This window comes from Natator depressus, chromosome 3 (genome assembly GCF_965152275.1).
Source record: "Natator depressus isolate rNatDep1 chromosome 3, rNatDep2.hap1, whole genome shotgun sequence".
NCBI lineage: Eukaryota > Metazoa > Chordata > Testudines > Cheloniidae > Natator > Natator depressus.
The window spans coordinates 24,236,020-24,256,654 of NC_134236.1; the positions used below are offsets into that span (position 1 = coordinate 24,236,020).

The 20,635-nt window shown below is 47.2% G+C and overlaps 1 protein-coding gene across 1 annotated transcript in view; it reads left to right on the plus strand.

The window, feature by feature from the left end:
• Positions 1–18,019: 18,019 nt before the first annotated feature.
• Positions 18,020–20,635, plus strand: part of LOC141984284 (uncharacterized) — a 42,928-nt gene continuing 40,312 nt past the window's right edge. Inside the window, exon 1 of the mRNA XM_074947221.1 lies at positions 18,020–18,358. Coding sequence (XP_074803322.1) covers positions 18,020–18,358 — 339 coding nt within the window. The remainder of the gene's footprint in view (positions 18,359–20,635) is intronic.

Genomic DNA, 20,635 nt, shown 5'->3' on the forward strand with positions numbered 1-20,635 from the left:
GAGGGGAGTCTTGTGGCTTCAGCCCCGTGGAAGGCGCATGCTGGTGCTTGGGGCTTCAACAGGAGTGGGGTAGAAGCCCTGAGCCCTGGCAGGTGCCTCCTGCAGGGCAGAAGCCCCGAGACCCACCCCACGCCACCATAGGGCAGAAGCCCCAATCACTGGCAGGAGCACCGGGTTCTCAGACTTCTGAAGATTATCGTCTGCAGCTCGGAGGGTCACTAAGTTTGGCCACCCCTGGTCTATTATGCTAATCATTTACATTACAGTAGAGCTTGGGGCACCATCTGAGATCAGGGCCCCACTGTACAAGTCACTATACAGAACTGCTCCCTTTCTTTGTGTCTCCCTGATGGAAATGGGACTTATGCTCTAACTCACTTAGGCTATGGCTACACTACTAGTGGTGCTGGAGGTAGGGGTGCCGAGTTGCTGTTGTAATAACAAACACCAGCTGCATGGTTTCCATCAGCAGCACCCCCAGTATAAAAATTGTTCCAGCACCCTGTGCACTGCAGCTTAAATTGGCATAAGTTATATCAGTAAGGGGTGCAAATTAGCCACCCCCTGAGCAATATAACTTATGCCGACTTAAGCGCTAGTGTGGACAGTGCTATGATGGTGGGAGAGCTTCTCCCGTCAACACAGCTACCGCCGCTCACGGGGGTGGAGTAATGAAGCCAATGGGAGACTAATTAAGCTGTTGGCTTAGAGCAGCTGCATTAGAGAGCTTACAGCAGCATAGCTGCATTGGTGCAACTGCACCAATGAAAGCTCTCTAGTGTAGCCATAGCCTTAGGCCTTTGGGGAGTCCCCCCTGTGTGTTTAAGATGTTTATCAGCGGATTACCCTGTCAAAAGGACACAACTTACAAGAAAGAATCCAGTAACCAGCCACTGAAAGGGGCACTGTTCCATGGTGTGTTACAGAATGTATTTTCATATAATGCCTTTTGTCCTCAAAGATCCTAGAGTACTTCACAAACTGTTACCACAGTGACCCTCAGAGGTGAATGCTGTCAACCAGCCAGTGCCACACACACTAGTGGGAAAGGAGAAACTTTAGCCAAGGACCCTGAGGTAAATATTTACTCCTACAACAAGTGCCATGGGACCCCTTCCTGGAAAACCACAAAGAGCTATGAATAAGGCTTTGAAAAGGTCCATGGGTGCTGCACCAGGAGACATGGGTGTTGGGTGGACCCCCCCTTCAGGGAGGCTAGCCCCCCGGACCCTACACTTTCTGCCAAAGACCCTTCCCCCTGCAGCCAGAGGAGCCCTGGGCCAGCCAGAGCTCTGAGCCCCACCCCGCCATGGCTGGAGTAGCCCAGCCGCTGAATGGAAAACATGCCATGCCTCCCATCCCGAGATCCCGAGCTGCCCAGCGGGAAAAGCAAAAGCTCTTCCTGAAGAACCTGAGCTTTTTGTACACGCCAGGCAGGTTCTGGGGCAGCTGAGGAGGCAGTATCTGCTACTCAGTTTCCTGGGTTCATCAGTCATCTCTCTGGAGTCCAGGGATATTACTGATGAACCCAGGAAGCTGAATAGAAGATACCACCTCCTCAGCCACCCCAGAACCTGCCTGGCACATGATAATAAGCAAAACCTTCCTCCGGCAGGAGCCCAGCCTGGGCAAACCGTCAAAATCTGCAACCTCGCATCCGGCAGCGATGGCTGCATAAGGGGAGGCTAAGTCTCCCCTGGCCTGTTATACCCTCCACCTATGACAAGAGACTTACTCCTTCACTGCACCACACAAGCCACTGGGAAGAAACTGCCTGTCAAACACTTCCCTCTGTCACTGTGTAACTACTATTGGTGTCAATGAGAGTGTATATATGGAGCAAGGGCAGCTATTTGGGCTAGCTACTGTTGCATTTCCAACTTTTGGCATTACATTTATCTTTGGCCTGTCTTATACAAAACCAGGGCGCAGAAACAACTGATGTGCATCCATATGCTGACAGGCACTTCTCTGAAGCTATTATCTTGCTCTCCTTCTCAGCTGTTTTCCTCTCTGAAGTCTCTAGCTGTTATGGTTGCAAAGCAAAAACTAAACAGTGTGAACCGTGTATACCCAGTGCAGAGAGTCTGGAATAACACATCTGAGAGGTGCTGAAAGCAGAGACTTCATACTGTGCCAATGACATAAAATGAAAAGCGAAAGCATTAGCTTCTGCAGGAAAACTATGGAATCCTCAAATCAGCTAAAGCTGACCACAGTCTTTTCGATACTACCTTTAACTTGATGGGACAGAATAAGGCAAGATCTATGGGATAAAGGTTCACTCTGTCAAATGAAGCCTGGACAGAGCCTGGACAGGGCTGGAATGAGCCTGCAGACAGGATAGAAGGAGCTGATAGTTGCTATCAGTTGGCTGCCTGACTTGGTAGGATAATCAAGGATACGGGGTGGGGAGAGGGAAAAATTTCACCTGTGTGTAGGATGTGATGTGTAGAATGTATGTTTTAGGTGTTGGAACATGTGAAAAGATGCCTGCTTGTCTGTCAGAGAGGGAGAACCGCCAGGTGAAAAGCTGAGCCAGCAACCTGATCAGGTAAACAACTTGGTCAGCAGTCCAATCTAGTAAACTACTGATTAGCAAACTAATCAGGAAAGTGTTTATACAATTGTCAAGGCTGATTCCCCAATCTGGCACTTTGAGTGCAGAAGGTGGGGGTGCTCAAGGATTCTAAAAATTAATACTGGCCACTCCAGGCTTGTATTAAACTCCCAAGGTTACAGCTTCTCTCTGACCTTGGATGGGTAGATGCTGCCACCACCCAAGTGCGAAAAGCCCCTTGACAACCCAGGAAGGCGCACTTGGGAAGTCCTTCCTGTGGGGTACGCTCAAGCCCTTTTACCCCCATCTAGGGAAGAGCTGAGAAAGAAAACAAAGGAAATCAGCTGTTGCCACCAGCTAATTAAACAATATGTGCACAAACCTCTTAGGACACAAAAATCCAATCCTATTCTTAAAAAAGGTAAATTTTATTAAAAACAAAAAGAAAGAAAATACATCTGCAAACTCAGCCTATTGCTAGCTTTAAGAAAAAACCACTTACAAGGATTAAGCATCAAGACTAATGTTCTTGAGGTCCAGCTTAAAGGTAACAAGCAAAACAAAAGCATTTAGGGTTAGCACACAGGAGTCCACAAGCCGTAAAGAAATAAAAAGAAATAAACCTAAGCGCATCTTCCTAGACATTTCCTGATCTACTTACATATCTGGGGGTTTCAAGTGAGCAGTTTCTAGGTATGATTCAGATGATCTTTCATACCTGGCCCCAAGCTTCTTACAGCATAGTTACAGCCCTGTCTCTGCTTCTCCCCGAGAACAACAACAAAAAGACAAAGGGGAAGTTTTTTCCCAATTTTAAAAAATTCTAGCCTTCCCATTGGCTCCTTTAGTCATGTGCCCACTCCCTTCCTTTTACCTATGCATTGCAGGGAGACTTTTTAACTTTACAGGTAAAGCAAGTAGAGAATAGCTACTAAGAGGGATTTTATAGCTAACTGGCTGGCTGGGTCCATAAAAGGGAGCTTCTCCCTGCCCCCTTTCATTTATCACACCAATATATAATGAATAGTTTTGTAACAAAGTATTTAAGGCGAGCATCTGAATATGTGTGTACATGCGCTTGCATTTAACCTTACGCTCGTCCCTGTTTCAGTGGACTGATCGCTCACTGAAGAAGCAAATGAACAACATACTTCTTCAGCTCAAGAATTTGTCTGTGTACCCGTGCATTCTGAGTAGCAGGGAAAAAACCAATCAACACTGTGCATGGAAGGTCATTTGGAAAACAATTCCTTTCTGGGGTGGGATAAGGAAGGCAGGGAGGATGAGCCCAGCTAGAGGGACATGTGGATCCAGGCCCTATTTAGTTTTAGGGGCTTTCAAGTGAAAGATGATAGCTTTAAAGTTACATCAACACACACATTATTAGAATGAAACTGTTTTAAAAATCCCTTTTACTCTACTCACCATTGATTTGGGTTTTTGTATTTCTCAGCTCAGATTCTGAAGCCAGACTAGTCAGTTTTCATTTTCTAATACAGCAATTTCTAGCCAGGTTCAGTTTCTCATGCACTAGCAAAGTGCTGGACTGCTAACACAGAGACAGATTCACATTCCTTTACTCATCTTGAGTAAGAACTTACTTGAGGTCTTAACCAGAGTCCATGGAACTTGGGGGGCGGGAGCGGGGGTGGGGGGGTCCTCTCCATTTAACTGACTTTGGATCAGTCCCTTGGCAACTACCCAATTTCACATGGACCTATTCATCCAGAACCCTTTCTTGTGGAAACCATCCTACTTAAATCTCAGTGTGGAGTTTGGTCTGGAAGGGACACTATGATTTCAGCAGCCTGTCAACTTCAGTAAAAGTGTTGGGAGCAAAACTGTGGTCTTTATGTGTTCATCAGCTTAGCGAAAGCTTTTGACTCTGTAAATCATGAGAGACTCTGGGAACTTTTGTTCATCTTTGGATGCTCTGCAAAGTTTGTTTATGTCGTTTGGTCTTTTTATGGTGGGATGATGGCCAGAGTGGTGGAAAATGGTGAGATATTGGACCCCTTTTTGGTCACCAGTGGCACCAAACATGGCTGGCCGCTGGCTCCCACACTCTTTTCCATTCTTTTTTTGGCTATACTCATGGATTGACATTGACATTTATCCAGCTCCGCCATACTCATGAGAAGTTGTTCAATCTGCAGTGCTTCCATGCTCACACAATTCTACTCATTAAGGAGCTTTTATTTGCTGATGACAGTGCACTGTTGCTCACTCAGTTGATGACATTCACTTGATAACTGATCACTTCACTCATGCAGTCAATCAGTCATTTTTGTTTCACAATTGGGCTAAAGAAAACTGAACAGCCTGTGCATGGCCACCCAATTGTTAAGACCAACAACACTCCTTGCAAGGCTCTGGAGAAGTTTGCTGCCTGGTGAGTATGCCGTCACAGAATGCAACAACTGATGATAAGATTACCCATCATATAGCCAAGGCCAGCCAGAGGTGATTCATGGGGGGAATGCGGGGTCAAGTGCCCCTCAGTAGCTGGCCAGGGCAGGGAGCAGAAGGGGCAGGACCATAGCCTCTTCTCACACCGGCCGGCCGCTGGGACACTGCTCTGTTCAGCACAGCAGCTGCCTGTGAGAGAGCCTGGCTGGGGAGGGGTGGCGGACCACCCCCCTCCAGTCCCGGCTGCCAGAGACAGGAGCTTAGTGAGCCGGAGCCCCCAGCCCCTGCATGCTCGGACTTGGCCCCTGTCTCCGGCAGCTGAGCCTGGGCAGGGAGCGGGCCACTGCCCCTCCCCAGCCAGCCTCTCTCACAGGCAGTTGCTATGCTGCACAGAGGCAGCGACCAGGAGTGGCTTCAGCTCGGTTCTGCTCCCCGATAATGATAATTTTACTTATGCAACGAAGATTTTACCTGGACCGTACATCTTGCCTCACTTTATTGTCACAAAGAAAGGAATTGACTTTCCCGCCTCATCTTGCCTAAAAACTGCATTAAGACTTGGGAATTTTATCTACAAGTAATCTGAACTGATTTTCTAATAACTCCAGGGGGGACATATAGACGCGATGTAAGTGGATGCAAATTCATTGCCTTAAACCGATTTCCATTCTTTTAGACCAAGTCTGAATTTGTTGTTTAGCTCTAAAGGATAAAAATGCTTATTTGGCATTTGGAGATTATCCAAAAAGTATAGGGTGAGAACATGTTTTTCCATTCGCCAATACTGCCATCGGGGACAGAACTATTAACTCGTGATGAGATGACATCCTTTATAATGATATGCAACAAGCGAATGAGCACAAAAGTATCCTGCTCTGTATCCATGTGAAACGTTTCCTTCCTATGTGTGTATAATGTCTCAGTGTAATATTTGAATAATACCTTTGCTTTAGCAGCAATATTCAGATTTGCAACACAGCAGTGTGCAAGCTAAAAATGAACAGCCATAGATTCATCACAAAACTGAATGATTCAAGGGGAGCAAGTGTAACCTTTTGGTGAGGTAGAGTTTACTTCGCTGTCCTTCTCCAATGCCTAACCCCCCTCCCCCCAACTGCCATAGAAAAGCACCTGGACACTCAGAATTCAGTCACTGAGGATTTTCAGCAAGGATTGCACAGGGTCAACCTCCCCACAATCAGGTGTAAAAGATTTAAGTACCAACTTTATAAAAATCTTATGATAAAGAAATAATAATAACTTAATAATAAAATAGCTACTTTATAAGCCACATACATTATCTTCACAGTTATAGATAAACATAAATAAAGAAAACAAGTTAAATCTAAACCGGTCAGTCCCCACAAAAACACAGTGAGAAGAAACTCAGAGTTCCCCAAAAGCTTAGGTTGAGTTCACCTAAGTCTTAGGCTCTAGATACATGATGCAGTTTTTTCCCATCCCATCATTCCATTGGCTTCCAACTATGTTTCATGCTGTTTTTCAACTGCCACTGTAAACTATGCGCCTGCCGTCTCTGTCTGAAAGCATGGATCCTGCACTGCTCTCCAGGCTTGTGATGAGAGTTATGAACACAATGTGGCTGATTCTGCAGTCTTCCAAGAGCTGCGAATCTGAAAATGAATCTATGGTGCCTGCCCTCCTGGGTGCTATGGAAAGAAACAATTCAAGATTGCTGTGGGCATTTATGGAGCAACTGCACATGGTGGACCGTCACTATTGGGCTCAGGAAACAAGTACTGAGTGGTGGGATCGCACTGTGATGCAGGTATGGGATGACGAGCAGTGGCTGCAGAACTTTCAGATGCACAAAGCCACCTTCCTGGAAGGTGTGGGAGGAGCTCGCCACTGCACTGCAGTTCAAAGACACCAACATGAGAGCTGCCCTCATGATGGAAAAAGCGAGTGGTGATCGCTGTGTGGAGCTGGCAACTCCAGACAGCTACCAGTCAGTCACAAATCAGTTTGGAATTGGGATGTCCACTGTGGGGGTCGTGGTGATGCAAGTGCTCAAGGCCATTAATTGCCTCCTGCTATGAAGGACCATGACCCTGGGCAATGTGTGGAAAATAGTGGATGGCTTTGCAGCAGCTGGATTCCCTAACTGTCGCGGGCCAATAGATGCCATGTGTCTCCCAATTTTGGCCTGGACCATTTTGCGACAGAGTACATCAATAGAAAGGGCTACTTCTCTATGGCATTGCAGGCGCTGGTGGATCACCGGGGGCATTTCACTGACGTTAAAGTGGGGTGGTCAGGGAATGTGCATGACACGCATCTTCAGGAACACTGGCCTGTATAAGAAGCTGTATGCAGAGGCTTTCTTTCCAAACCAGAAGATTCCACTGGGAGATGTGGAAATGCCCATAGGTAGCCTGGGAGACCCCGCCTACACCTTACTCCCGTGGCTCATGAAGCCTTACACCAGAAACCTTGACAGCAGCAAGGAGCACTTTAATAACAGGCTCACCAGGTGCAGAATAACCACTGAATGTGCATTTGGCAGATTAAAGAGTCACTGGCACTGCCTTTTTGGAGAATGAGGAGCATATGAGGAGAATATTCCCATGGTCATAGAAGTCTGTTGTGCTCTGCATAACATTTGTGAAGCCAAGGGGGAAACGTTTCCCTAGGAATGGCGCATTGAGGTGAATCACCTGGCAACTGATTTTGAGCAGTCAGATAACAGGGTTATTAGAGGGGCTCAACGGGGGGGCTATTTGCATCAGGGAGGCTTTGAAACAGCATCATGATAATGAGCCCCAGTAATGTGTCTTTCTGTAATGCACTCAGCCAGGCATTGTTTACCTGATGCCTTGAATGACTCTTGTCATGATTGCTGCCTGAGCATTAGTTGTAGTTCTGATTGCCACTATGTATGAATTTCTGCAGCAACCACCATGTGTAGGACACAAATAAAGTTTCATTGTATTTCTAAGACTAAATTTTTATTAAACAGCAATACACAGATTTCCATTTCTTATAAGGGACATGACACTGAGGAGCACTCTCTCAAATGAGGCTCTCACAGCAGTGTGTAAGTCCAGCTATCATTACGATACACGTCCCTCTCCTGACTATCTAGTCTGAGTTTTTTGTTTTTTGTCTCTTTACACGCTCTGTGCTCGCTATCTGCAGCATCAGATGATTGCAGCATTTCTCTAAACATGTCCTCCTTACTCCTTCTCATTCCCCTCCTTATCTGACAGAGGCTTTCCGCCAGTGTGTAGAAGCTGAACTTCAAGGGCACATCTGCAAAAGCAAAGGAAACAATACACAGAGTCAGTATTGTGAGTGCACTCACAGCCTTGAATCATAAAAGTTACATACACCTTTTTCTCACTTTCCCTTGGCGAGCACACAGCATGGAGACAGCCCTTAACATGGTGAGTTCAGCCTGGGGGCAAAGGGAAAAGATGGGAGAAAGGGTCTGGGTGGTTTCAGAAGGGGATCACTACAAGCGCCTAGGGAAATTCTGAATAGTGGCACCATTTCCCACAGGTGGGGTGATTGAAGCTGGTATCTCACTCCTGAGGGTAACCGAGGATGCAAGCGTGCATCTCCTGCATGCGTGCAGCTTCACACCGGGTCCATATGCTGCTCACCTGTGTGTTGCTTTGGTTCCTGCAGAAGTAATTGCTAATTAGCATGGCAAAGTTTCCTACAGCAGGAGAAGAAACAAAGCATCTCTGCCAAGGAACTTTTAGCACAGGATTGCAGAGTAACTCCAGGAAAGTTTCCTAGAGATCTCTATAGAGGATTCCCGGGAGATCTGAGTGTGCATTCACAAACTTTTCCACAGGGCCCCCACTGTGTAGCTTCCACTTGTACCATGTATAACAAAATAAAGGACACCTCTACTTCATGTCACTGTGCAGTATCAAAGCTCCACTCTCCTGCTTCTTATGCACTAGAGCCAGAGTACAGGGAGTGGCTAGAGCCCTCCAGAGTCAAAAAGAGATCCTGGCTCTCTACACCACTGGATGACACTGTCACCTGTGGCACATTCTCCTCCAACTCCACTTTCTTGTCCTCGCAGTTGACTCCACGGGCTGCTGCCTCCAGTCCCCTGAAGGCTAAGGGCAGTGGATTTGGAGTTGCTGCCAGGAATGATATGCAGCTTTTTGTAGAAGTGGCATGTCTTCGGTGCTGTAACCAGGGCAATGGTTGGCCTCCCTTGCCTTCTGGTACACCTGCCTCAGCTCTTTGATCTTAGCACAGCACTGCTGCGTGTCTCTTTTGTCCCCCTTCTCCTCCATACCACAAACAATCTGCTCGTAGGTATCAAAGTTCCTACATTGCTCCTGGATCGGAGCTGCAACTGCACAGCCTGCTCTCCCCACAGACCCAGCAGACCCAACAACTTCAGTGTACTCCAGGCGGGAGCACATTTGCTGCAGAAAGCTGCCATGGTCAGCTGGGAAGATGCTATGTGAACTCTCAATGCCAAACAAACAGGAAGTGGAATTTCAAAATGTCCCAGAGCTTTAAAGGGGGAGGGACACATATCTGTGACACATAGAGTTGAAACTGCTGCCCAGAGCAGTCATGATGGGCATTGTGGGACACCACCCGGAGGCCACTTGGGGCGACATAAGCAAGCACAGTTTCTACACTGACAGTGCGTTGCTCTAACTTCATCACAAAAAGCTCTTTGCCTCTCATCGAGGTGATCTTATTATGTCGGCATCGCAAGGGAGTTAAATTGGTGGGAGGAGCATTGCAGTGTGTATACCTCCACTTTTTGGTCGACGAAAGACGACTTTGTCGACAAAACTGCATAGTGGAGACAAGACTTTTAGAATCCTTGATCACCAAAACTGTACAGTCTGCTGAGCCAAAAGCAACGTCTTCCCTCCACTTGCTTGTAGGAATCTTCAGTTGGAATCCATGTAGACTCTGCCTCTTCCTCTGCTGAAATCACTGGTAGCCAGTCAGCTAATTGATTAACTAACCACCCAGTTAAGTATATAGATTTTTTTTAAAACACAAAACTGAGAATAGCAACATAAATAACTCTTTCCCCATTATCACATTTAAAGAAAAGTTGGTTAATCATACTTCTTCTTAGCATATGGGCAACATGCCTCAGCTGGCACGTGGCCAGGACTCATCACCAAATTTAGTCCACTGGTTGGATCATTAGTTTCCCCGACCCAGGCCGGGTACTGACAGGGACAATCTAACTAAAATGGTTTGGCTAAAATCAAACAACATTCAAAGTAGACAATTAAAATAAAAGAAATTATTTTTCCCTTTTATAATTAACACGGCCAAGGGCTTCCCTGTGGGAGGGTTAACAATATCATTAACCTGCTGCAAAATGCTTCAGAGTTCTGGAAAACAGCTTGCTTTTCTGCTCCTGGGCTCAGCTTCTCCCAGCTCACACAGGGAACCTGGCCTTTTGTAAAGTAGCCGGCTGCTTGCTCTCACGGAGTCTGAGTCCAGCTACAGAAAACCTAAAATGACCACAGCCAATTCCAGAAACCTCCTGATGTGGAGTGCTAATTGTGCATCTGCCGAGCAGCAATGATCTAGACATAGTTCAATAGGCAGTACTGGGTTTACAATGGCGCAGGTGGCACCAGGCCCACACTCAAAAGGGGCCCGGGCCTGGCCTGCTCATCCAGTGCTGCACCCCAAGCTGCTGGCTCCTCTCCACCCTCCGGGCCCTCCCCCTCCACCGCCAGCCAGCCCACCCAAGGCTTCTCTCCACCCCTTGGCCCCACCCACTGGCTCCTGCCTGCTGGCTCCTCCCTGCCCCTGGTCCCTCCCCCCCGCCACCTGCTCACTCCTCTCGGCGGCTGCCTGCCCGTGATGGGGCTGGAGAGGAGGCCTCAGCCACTGCCGCTCCGAGCCTCCGAGCCTGTGACCGTCCACTTCAGGCTCCTGGGGGCGAGGCCCACCTCTCCCTGCCGCTCTGCAGAAGTGGTGGGCTGGGGAAATCAGCGGCTCCCCCCACCCCTGCAAAAAAAAAAGCCTCCTCTCCACCACGGGCACCACCCGTGCCAGGCGGGCAGGGCTGGGTGGGGCTCCGGGGGACGGGGCTGCGGCCACTCTGTGCTCCTGAGCTTCAGCTGTCCTGCCCCTAGCACTGTGCTGGGAGGGGGCATCACTGCTCTGTGCTGGCTTACCAGGGCCAGTGAGTGAGGCCAGGGGCAGGGCGTGGGGGAGTGGGTCTTTGGTGGTATGTGGGGGGGGGTGCTGGGCTGTGAGTGGAAGGTGTCACAGGACAGTGGGGGAGATTTGTGTGTTTTTGGGTGCTAGGCAGTGAGGGGTCTGTGTGGGGTGCTGTGTAGGTAGGGGTGGTGGGGCAGAGCAGTGGGGATGGGGGAGATCTGCGTGTGTTGGGGCACTAGTGGGGGGGTCTGTATGGGGCGCTGTGTAGTTGGGGGGTACTGGGCAGTTGTGGTGGGGCTATGGGCAGGGGGGTGCTGGGTAGGTGTGGTGGTGTGCAGAGCGCTGTGCATTTGTGGGGGGGATCTGTGGGGGCGGGCACTGGGCATGGCAGGACTGGGGCACTGGGCATAGGGAATCGGGGGGTGTTGAGCAGGGGGGGCTGTGTGGCGTGGCACAGACCCGGTCCGAGGGGAAGGGGCACGCTGGCAGCACAGGACCGGTCGGGCCAGCGTATGTCTGGCAACTGCCAGTTTGTAAACAGTGCCCTCGTGCTGGGCTGGGTGGAGCAGGGCTGCCCCTGCCATGCCATGGCCCACTGCCCCTGGATTGCCCCTCACTCTGAGGACCGACCTCCCCATGCCATGCTCCATTGCCCCCATGGGGGCCCACAAATACGTTTGGTGCTGGGCCCACAAAAGGTTAATCTGGCCCTGCCAATAGGTGTCTTAAACAGATATCTCGCTATTAGGCATGTGGGTTACATTAGGCTCTTTCATGAGTACATGGGTAGGGAGAGTATTAAGGATCCCACATTCTGACCAGTGTAGTTAAACAAATCTGTGGACTTTTCATCAGCCCATCAGTTTGCTCCCTTATTTTCACTCCCATTGATTTCAGTGAGCTTTGGGTCAGGCCCTAAATCACCCATATTCCATTTTAAGCCCTATTTTGTATCTTCCCTCATGGATGAGGGCTCATTTGGAGCTCAGTCCTGCTTCCAATGGTAGTTCTCTCAATGGTAGTTTTGCCATCCAGTGCCATTCCCCTGGAGCTGAAGATTCTTGTGCTTAGTCTCTGGCCAGAGGAGAATATTCTAGGAAAGATGGAAGAAAATTGGCTAAGTGGTTTAGAGAAAGTTTTAATTCTCCTTTCACTTACACCTGTTTGACACCAGTGTGGTGTTAAGTTAATCAGTTTCCATGTATTCCTGATTCACACCAGTATGAGTGGAGAATCAGGCCCTGCAACTTTAATAGTACAGTCTGTTCTAAACATTCTCAGAAATATTTGTTCGTGTGCCTTTTCTCACCTTACCAAAGGCTTTCAGAGCAGCTATGTTGTTAATCAAACCTGCCTTTCTTGATTCAGCTCCGGTATCTCTAAGATATATCCTAGTTTATCAACCCAGAGAAGGAGATTTAAAAGTGCTAAGTAATTACAAACAGGTTTGTCTGCTGTGTCAGTGTGAAAGCTTCCTGATTACATCTCTGCCATGGTTTTTTCCTGTTCCTTAATTAGTTACTGTTGACTACCCTCTGTCTAGCAAGCTATATCAGGGGTACAAATACTCAGTATCTTAATACTGTAAAATTCCATTGGCTTCAATAGGTGCCTCATTGAGTCAACAGTTAGTAGAGCTGGTCAAAAAGTTCAATTTTATTATTGCAAAAATGTTGAACAAAACCATTTTGCTTCACATTTTGTGCTGAAATTTTTGATTTTCAAAAGCCAACACAAAATGAAAATTTCTGTTTGAAACAATTGCAATTTTCCCCTTATTTTACCAAAACATTAACATTTCAATTTGAAACAAAACACAGTTTTAATTTTTGTTGCATTTTGAATATTTTCATTAAAAAAAAATGTTGTCAAAAATCAAATTGTTCTAGGAAACATTTCAATTTCACTGAAGTTGCCTTAAAAACAACTTAGCAAAAAAAAATTCAAAAAGCTCTAGTAACTAATTCTGAATATATACACAGTCATGTTCAAACACTTTCTGATTATTAGGTGTGGAAGCTTGCCCCATATTTTACGGGAAAGATAATGATATTAGATTTGCAACAAGCCTGAGGTACTACCTATGGATTCTTGAATTTCATCTACAAACTTGACCAGCAATAAGCTCCTCCTAGACTCTTAGGAGTTGGAAAGTTATGTCATAATTCAAAAGAGCATTTTCCCCAAATTTGTCAAAAGATTTCAGATTTCACATATGACATCAATGATAATTTGTATGTATTTAATAGACCAGTTCCTGAAACTGAAACCTCCACTGTTAAATAACTAGCAGGTACAGCCCCAATCCAGCTATGCACGTAAACATGTGCTTATCTTTGTCAATCAGATTATTCACATGCTTAAAATGTAACATGTGATTAAGTGCTTTGGTGGACTGGGGCCTACTTTAGTAAAGTTATAAACTGATGAGAGCTTAATTCCTCAGAATCAGAGCACGAGGGCTCTCTGTGGTGAGCAGGCTCACAGGCTGCCTTTGTTGAAAAAAAATCAAGAGAGAATGCAGCAGAACAGCAACTTCTCGGACCACAAAGAATCGGCAATAGTGGTCCCTAAAATGATCTTTTCAGTCTGTGTATTACTAACAAAAGCAGCCATGCCTGGAAGGGCAGAAACAAATTATATTTATAATTTAAGGCATGGACTGTATGTCATTCATGGGGAAGGAGAAAAGAAGAAATATATCTCCATTTTACAACTAGAGAAATTAAAATGAACATAAGCGCCCAAAAGTTAGGCACCTAACTTTAACGATTGACTTCAATGGGAGCACAACGCCTCTGACAATCAGGTTGTTTTTATTTAGGTGCCTTCTCATGGATTTAGGTCTTTAACCGAACTACCTATGTTCCCTCAGGAAGTCTTTGGCACAGGTTGGTATAGAACCAGGCAATGGCAGGAGTTAGTGGATATTGATCCCAGCCAAGCACAGACGGGCGCCAGGAAATAAAGATCATTCTCCTACAGCATTCCTGTTTGTCAGACCTTTATTACAACCTTGTCTTTTCATACCACTCTTTATATAAATTATCTTTATTTAATATTTATTTTGCAGTAGTGCCATAAGCCTCAGTGAGGATCCACACAAACACATTGCGCCAGTTACTGTAAACACATACGGAGCCATGGTTGCTGCCACAAAGAGCTTACAATATTGTTCATTTCCTCCCTTGCTTGTTTCTAGAAAGATTCTGTCCCATTCAGAACAGTCCAGCTAAGGAAAGACATTTCTTTTCTTTTTAGGCTGCCCTTCATCCATAGAGCAACTCCACTGGAATCAAAAAGAGTTTTGCCAGGGCCATTTGGGCCCTAATCTTGCAAAGAGTGATGCACATGCTTAACTTCACTTACTGTGAGTAGTACCACTGGAACCAATGGAAGAATTAGCACTGTGCAAAGTTATGCAATGCGTAATTCTTGGCAGGACAGGATCCTTGGTTTGCATTTCTCAACTAGTTGGATATATTAGGTTTTCTGGGAACCTTTGTGTTGATTCATATTAAAAATAACCCAGCATGGGGCGCTTCAGAGGATGGGGCTTTGTTTCTGACTAGTTGAAAGGCTGGATTGGCTTTTGATACAAGTAGGGCTTTTTGTTTTTCCCTTTATGTAAAAACCTTTTATTCAGCTTTGCATCAGCTACAATTTAGGCCCCCCTAACACCTGTGAATAAAGACTTTAGGAGGGGGCACTACTGGTGCAAGTCTTTTCATTGCTGTCTGATGAGGCTGGCTCACACGGCTACCATACTGAGTTGTGTTATAGGGATGTGATGTAACATACATTATTTCAGCCTGTTTTGTGTGGCTAAAGCCTCTGATCCATGCTGCAGAAGTCTGATGGAGACAAACCTCTCAAGCTGCCTGTGACTGGTGGAGGAATTCCCTGTGAGTGTTTCTCTGCATTTACTGCCCACTTGTTCCTGTCATGGGGAGTGCAGCATGTTTCTGCTTGGCAGTGGGACTTGTTGCTTCCTTCTCCCCAGGCCATAACACAGCAAGGATGGTGTGGGAGAGGCCTGGAGAAGGTACTCTTCAGTGGCCATATTGGTATTTTTCTGTTAGCATATTATTCTATTATTCTGTTAGAAGAATATTTGAAAATAGGTCTTTATCTCTGAGGCGAATATTAATTCCACCTCTAAGCTTTGTAAAGGCTCCAAGAAGCTTGGATGTAAGTGCTTTGTTAACTGAGAGAACACCTATGTTAGAAGCAACACAAAATAAGGGGGACAATGTGGAATGAAACAGAGCAATATGAATCAAGTGGGAAAATTTGTTTGCCTTCCATAGACCAGTGGTTCTCAACCAGGGGTCTGGGGCCCCCTGGGGGGCCATGGGCAGGTTTCAGGGGATCCGCCAAGCTGGGCCAGTGTTAGACTTGCTGGGGCACAGGGCTGAAAACCGAAGCCCCACCACATGGGGCTGAAGCCCAAGGCTCAGATCCCCGCCACCTGGGGCTGAAGCCAAAGCCTGAGCAACTTGGCTTTGTGGGGGCCCTGTGGTGTGGGGACCCAGGCAATTGCCCTGTTTGCTACTCCCTAACGCCAGCCCTAGCTTTTATATGCAGAAAACCAGTTGTGGCACAGGTGGGCTGTGGTGTTTCTATATCATGTTGGGGGGCGGGGGGGGGGGAGGCGGAGGACAGGACTGTGAAAGAAAAAGGTTGAGAACCCCTGCTATAGACATCAGTGGACTTAAACCTAGGATCAGTGCGATTCAGTGTTTTGAGGCGGGAAGTGATTTAGTAAGAATCACACAAATAATTCCTTGTCTTGGCTATTGTCCTCTGACATGATCAGGAAGGCTGCAGTGGCAGTAGCACATAGCTTCTTCCTTGCTTCTAAGGCTAAGCTCCACCCCTGCAGCACTTCATTGTAGACACTACAGGACCGAAGGGGTTCTCCCATCGGCCGCCGTAGTAAATCCACCTTCTCGAGAAGTGGCAGCTACATCGAAGGAAGAATTCTTTCATCGAGTGAGGACTGTCTACACTGGGACTTAGGTCGACTTAACTATGACGCTCAGGGGTGTGGATTTTGCACACCCCTGAGTGATGTAGCTGAGTTGATCTAATTTTCTAGTGTAGACCAGCCCTCAGACTAGAGTGTCTCAAGCTACGGGCAGTGGATCATGAAGAGGTAGCTGGTCCCATGACGCTAATTCAATTTATCTCCACCTGGAAAGTCACATTAAAAGCAGCTAAAAATATATAAGATACTTTCCGGACATTACTTCTCTTTCTAAATGTAACAACCCACCATGGGTTCAAACCTAAGACCTTCATCACCAGCACAGAGACCTGCACTGCTTGAGCTAAAGGAGTAATGCCATTACCTATTAGCTGGAATAGGTTGTTAAATTATCTGCCCTGGAGAGGAACGCAATACACATTTTACATGGATATGCAATTGTTGTAACTGCCACAGAGATGTTATTCAGTTGTGAATTATAGCAAAAGTGGTCTCTATTCAGCTGTGTTTAGGAGGGGAGGTATGTGCAAGAGACATTCTATATGATGATGTGGTCTGCACTAACGAAAAATTTGAGAACTACTGTTCTAGACAAAACTGTATAATTATTTTTTAAAAACACATCATGGTGCATTTAATTCTAGAATACACATTTCAGATCAAATTCATCCCTGCTGCATGTAACTCCACTGATTTGAATTAAATTACATCAGTGCATCCGATGAAGTGAGCTGTAGCTCACGAAAGCTTATGCTCAAATAAATTGGTTAGTCTCTAAGGTGCCACAAGTACTCCTTTTCTTTTTTCTTTTTAGTCTGACATTGTAAACATTCAGCTTTTACACCACTTTAAAGCACTTTAAAGAATACAGACTAACACGGCTGCTACTCTGAAACCTATCAGGGACTGAGTTGATCACTTGATTCTTTCTTTGATTCCTATCCCACAGTGAGGAGCCTATAAACCTGCCATTTTGACTTTCAGTGGGGTCATTTAATCAGTGCTCTACCTGTACATGAATCCACATTTTGAAACACATTAGTCACAATTACCCCATTATATCTTTCTTTCTCACCATGTGGGCTTCTACCTACAGCCCTAACACAGTAGACAGGGTTTGCCCTGCAGAACATCCCTCTCCGCGTTGGACCCATTTGCAGCCACATAAACCAGCATGTCTAACCTAAACTCGCTGCAAAAACATTTCTGGTCTGTCATGGCCACCGTAAAGCGTCTGCCATCAGACTCTTGTAATCAGATACGTAACCCCCCCACCCCGATCAGTTCCCCGCCAGCCTGGCTCAGAGCCCTTCCCCATCGCGATTAGGCTGAATCTGTTTATTGTCGCTCCTGGGGCTCCGCCACCAACTTTCCACGCAGTGCGCTCTAGGGCAGGGGGAGAGCGGGCAGCTGGGTCCTGCGATCTGGGCTGCATTTACAGCGGCACATGCCGCCCTAGAACCCCGCTGGAGCTCGCAGGGGTTCTGGAACCCGGCCCAGTGCGTTCTAAGCGCGGGGGGGGGGGGGGAACGGGACGGACAGCGAGGGTTTCCGCTGCTCCAGTTCCATGTGCGGTGCTGGAAATCGGCCGACTCGCATCCTAGTGGCGCCCCTCAGCCCCGGGCTGGGGGAAGCAGTGCTAGAACCCGGCGCAGTGCGATCTAGAAGGCAGACGCCACTCCCGCTTCTAGGACCCGCTGCGTTCTAGAGGGCGCAGGGAGCCGCTCTAGAACCCAGCCGGAAAGCCCCGAGGTTTAGAGCCTCCGCGGCAGGGGGAGCAGTTTTGGAGCCCGAGGAGCCGCGTTGTAGCGATCGGCGCTGAGCCGCTTTAGACCCCGCCGGGACCCGATCTCTGCAGGGGAAGGGGGCAGCTCTAGAACCCAGCCAGCGGGGTCCAGAGGGGCCCGCCCGGTGCAGCCATGCTGGAGCCGGCGCTGCGGCTGGCCCTGGGAGCCGGCGACCTGGTGGCTCCGGGACCGCAGCTCTCGGAGCGGCTGGCCCTGCTGCAGGCGCAGGTGCTCGCTTCTCTCTGGCCCATGCTGCTGCTGGGAGGGGCTGTGGCGCTGCTTGTCCTGTTGGGGATGCTCCGGCACTGGGGCCGGGCGCGGCCGGGCCCCCAGCGCAGCGCGGCGGGCGAGGAGGGTGGCGCTGGGTCTGCCAGCTACGAGGCCGGACGGCTGCCAGCGCGGGCCCCGCGGACCCAGAACGGGATAGCTGGGCAGCAGGAGCAAAGGGCGAGGCAGAGCCACGAGGCAAAGGTAAGGACCAGCCCTTCCCCTATCCTTCCCCCATCCCTAACCCTTGCACAGGGGGTCTGCCCGTTCCTACCAACCCAACCCCTAACACAGGGTCCCTCCATCCTAGTCCCCACTGCAGGTGGCCCAGCCTACTCTCAGCACAGGATTCCTCTCTCCCACTCCCCTCTCCAGGGGACCCAGCCCCCTCCCACACTACCCCCAACACAGCATCCCCCACATCCCACTCGTCTCCACAAGGGGATCCCAGTAGTGAATCTCCCATCCACTCTACTGGGGGCTCATACAGTCGTTTGATCTCCCAACCCCGTCCCCTGCACAGGGGGCCCTATCCATCTCAAGCACAAGGTTCCCTCTTAGCATAATTCCCTGCACAGGAGTGTGGGATCCTTCTCTTTCCCCCATTACATTTACAGGCCTGGGGCCCATCCCATCCTATCCTTTCACCACATCCAATCCCACCTTCCAGCATAGGGTATCACTCTCACTGGCAGGCCAGCTGTCAGATCCCACCCCTCAAAGTGTGTGTTTAGAAAGAACTGTCCTACTCTCTTCCCGATAAAGATACATAGTCCAATGTAAGAGCTAGACTCTGCACCCTAATTCATAGGATAACCTCTATTCACAAACATAAGAGTTAGTGGAACTGCTTAATTAGGTATTATGAGCAGGACTGAGACGCAGTCCTCAAAGGTATTTAGGTGCCTATCTCCCATGGAAATCAATAGGAGTTAAGCACCTACATACTTTAGAGGATCAGGGCCTGAGCCTTTATCTTGTACACTAACTATATCCCCCAAACAATTTATGGGACAAGACAGGGTTACCACCTTTCCCATGGTTTCTGGTATTGTCCTGCTTTTCTTACTGTTCATATACCTATTATTATTGCTAAATAAGGGCTCAGTCCTGTTTGCATTGAAGTATGTAGTAAAAGTTCTGTTGACTTCAATGGTAGTAGGATGGCGGACCTAAGCACTAAAAGTTTCTATTCATGTTGCATCAAAACTTCATTCTATAGCATGGCCACATGATCTTGGTTGCAATGTGTTGAGGTTTTGCAGCCATACTGATCATCGTGGTCGGGTTTTGATACAATGGGATGGAGTTTTGATGCAGCATTGTCACAGTTTGTTGTGACACTGCAGCTTGCTCCATTAGGCACTGTGTAAAGCAGAAACCCTCAGGACTTACAGAAAACAGCTGGGTAAAGACACTAGTATGTTAACAAAATGTAAACTGTTATGACAGCACATTGTATATAAAACAAATGAATAGATACAACATAATTTGAACAGTCTGGTCTATTAGTATTATTTGTTAGCTGTTTCATTCAGGGAGATAGGAGGGGAAAAAAAGCATATTTTCTGAATTTGTCTTTTAGTATGGTACTTCTGTGGTATCTTTTGCTCTTGCCGATAGATATAAATGTGTCAATATTTTCATCATAACTCTTGTTTCCAGGGATTTATTACTTGGCCATAAAAGTTACCTTCAGGCTGAATCTTGGCTGTATTATATTTTAACTCGTTAGTTCATTTTTCAAGCATTTTTTTTTCTTTTGCAAATGAAAACAGCACGTTGGCCGGATATAATGAACTAATAGATATGTGGGCATTTGTAATGATCATATCACTGAAGTAATCCTAAAGTAATTGCCTATGTAAACAGAATGAGGAGAAATTTCAGCAAATATGTTACTTCAACATTTGTAACTGTTTTTCAGATCAGCAGAGTGTAGCTCAAAACTGGCGGATTTTATGCTTCTATGAGTCATCCCAGCATGCACTCTGCTGGTGATGTTACTGTGAGTGTAGGCCTTCTTTATACAAAGTAGTATCATTGTTTTATTATCATCAGTGCTGAAAAATTTGATCTGGTTGTAAATAATCTGAAAATACAATTTGGGCAGAAACACTGACTATTGGAGCTGGAGGGGGGTGGTACTGGAGATATACATTATTCCCAGGGGCAAGCATGTTTTTGAGCAGGCACTTCATAGGTCTGAATAACAGGGGGGGAAAGATAAATTAAAATGATACATTTGCTCACATGCTGTTACTAAGTTAAGGTTTCCATCATTAATCTCTTTTTTTGGTGCAATTGGTTCTTGCTTTCACACTGGCTCCTTAAATGTCAGATTCTACCAACTGTACTCATGTTGACTAGCACCTTACTCTGTGGGGAGCCCCATTGAAATTGATCTGAGTGTACATGTGGCAAATTATGGACCTAAAGGGGATGGGGCTGGGGAAGAAAGGGAGAACAGGAAAAATAACC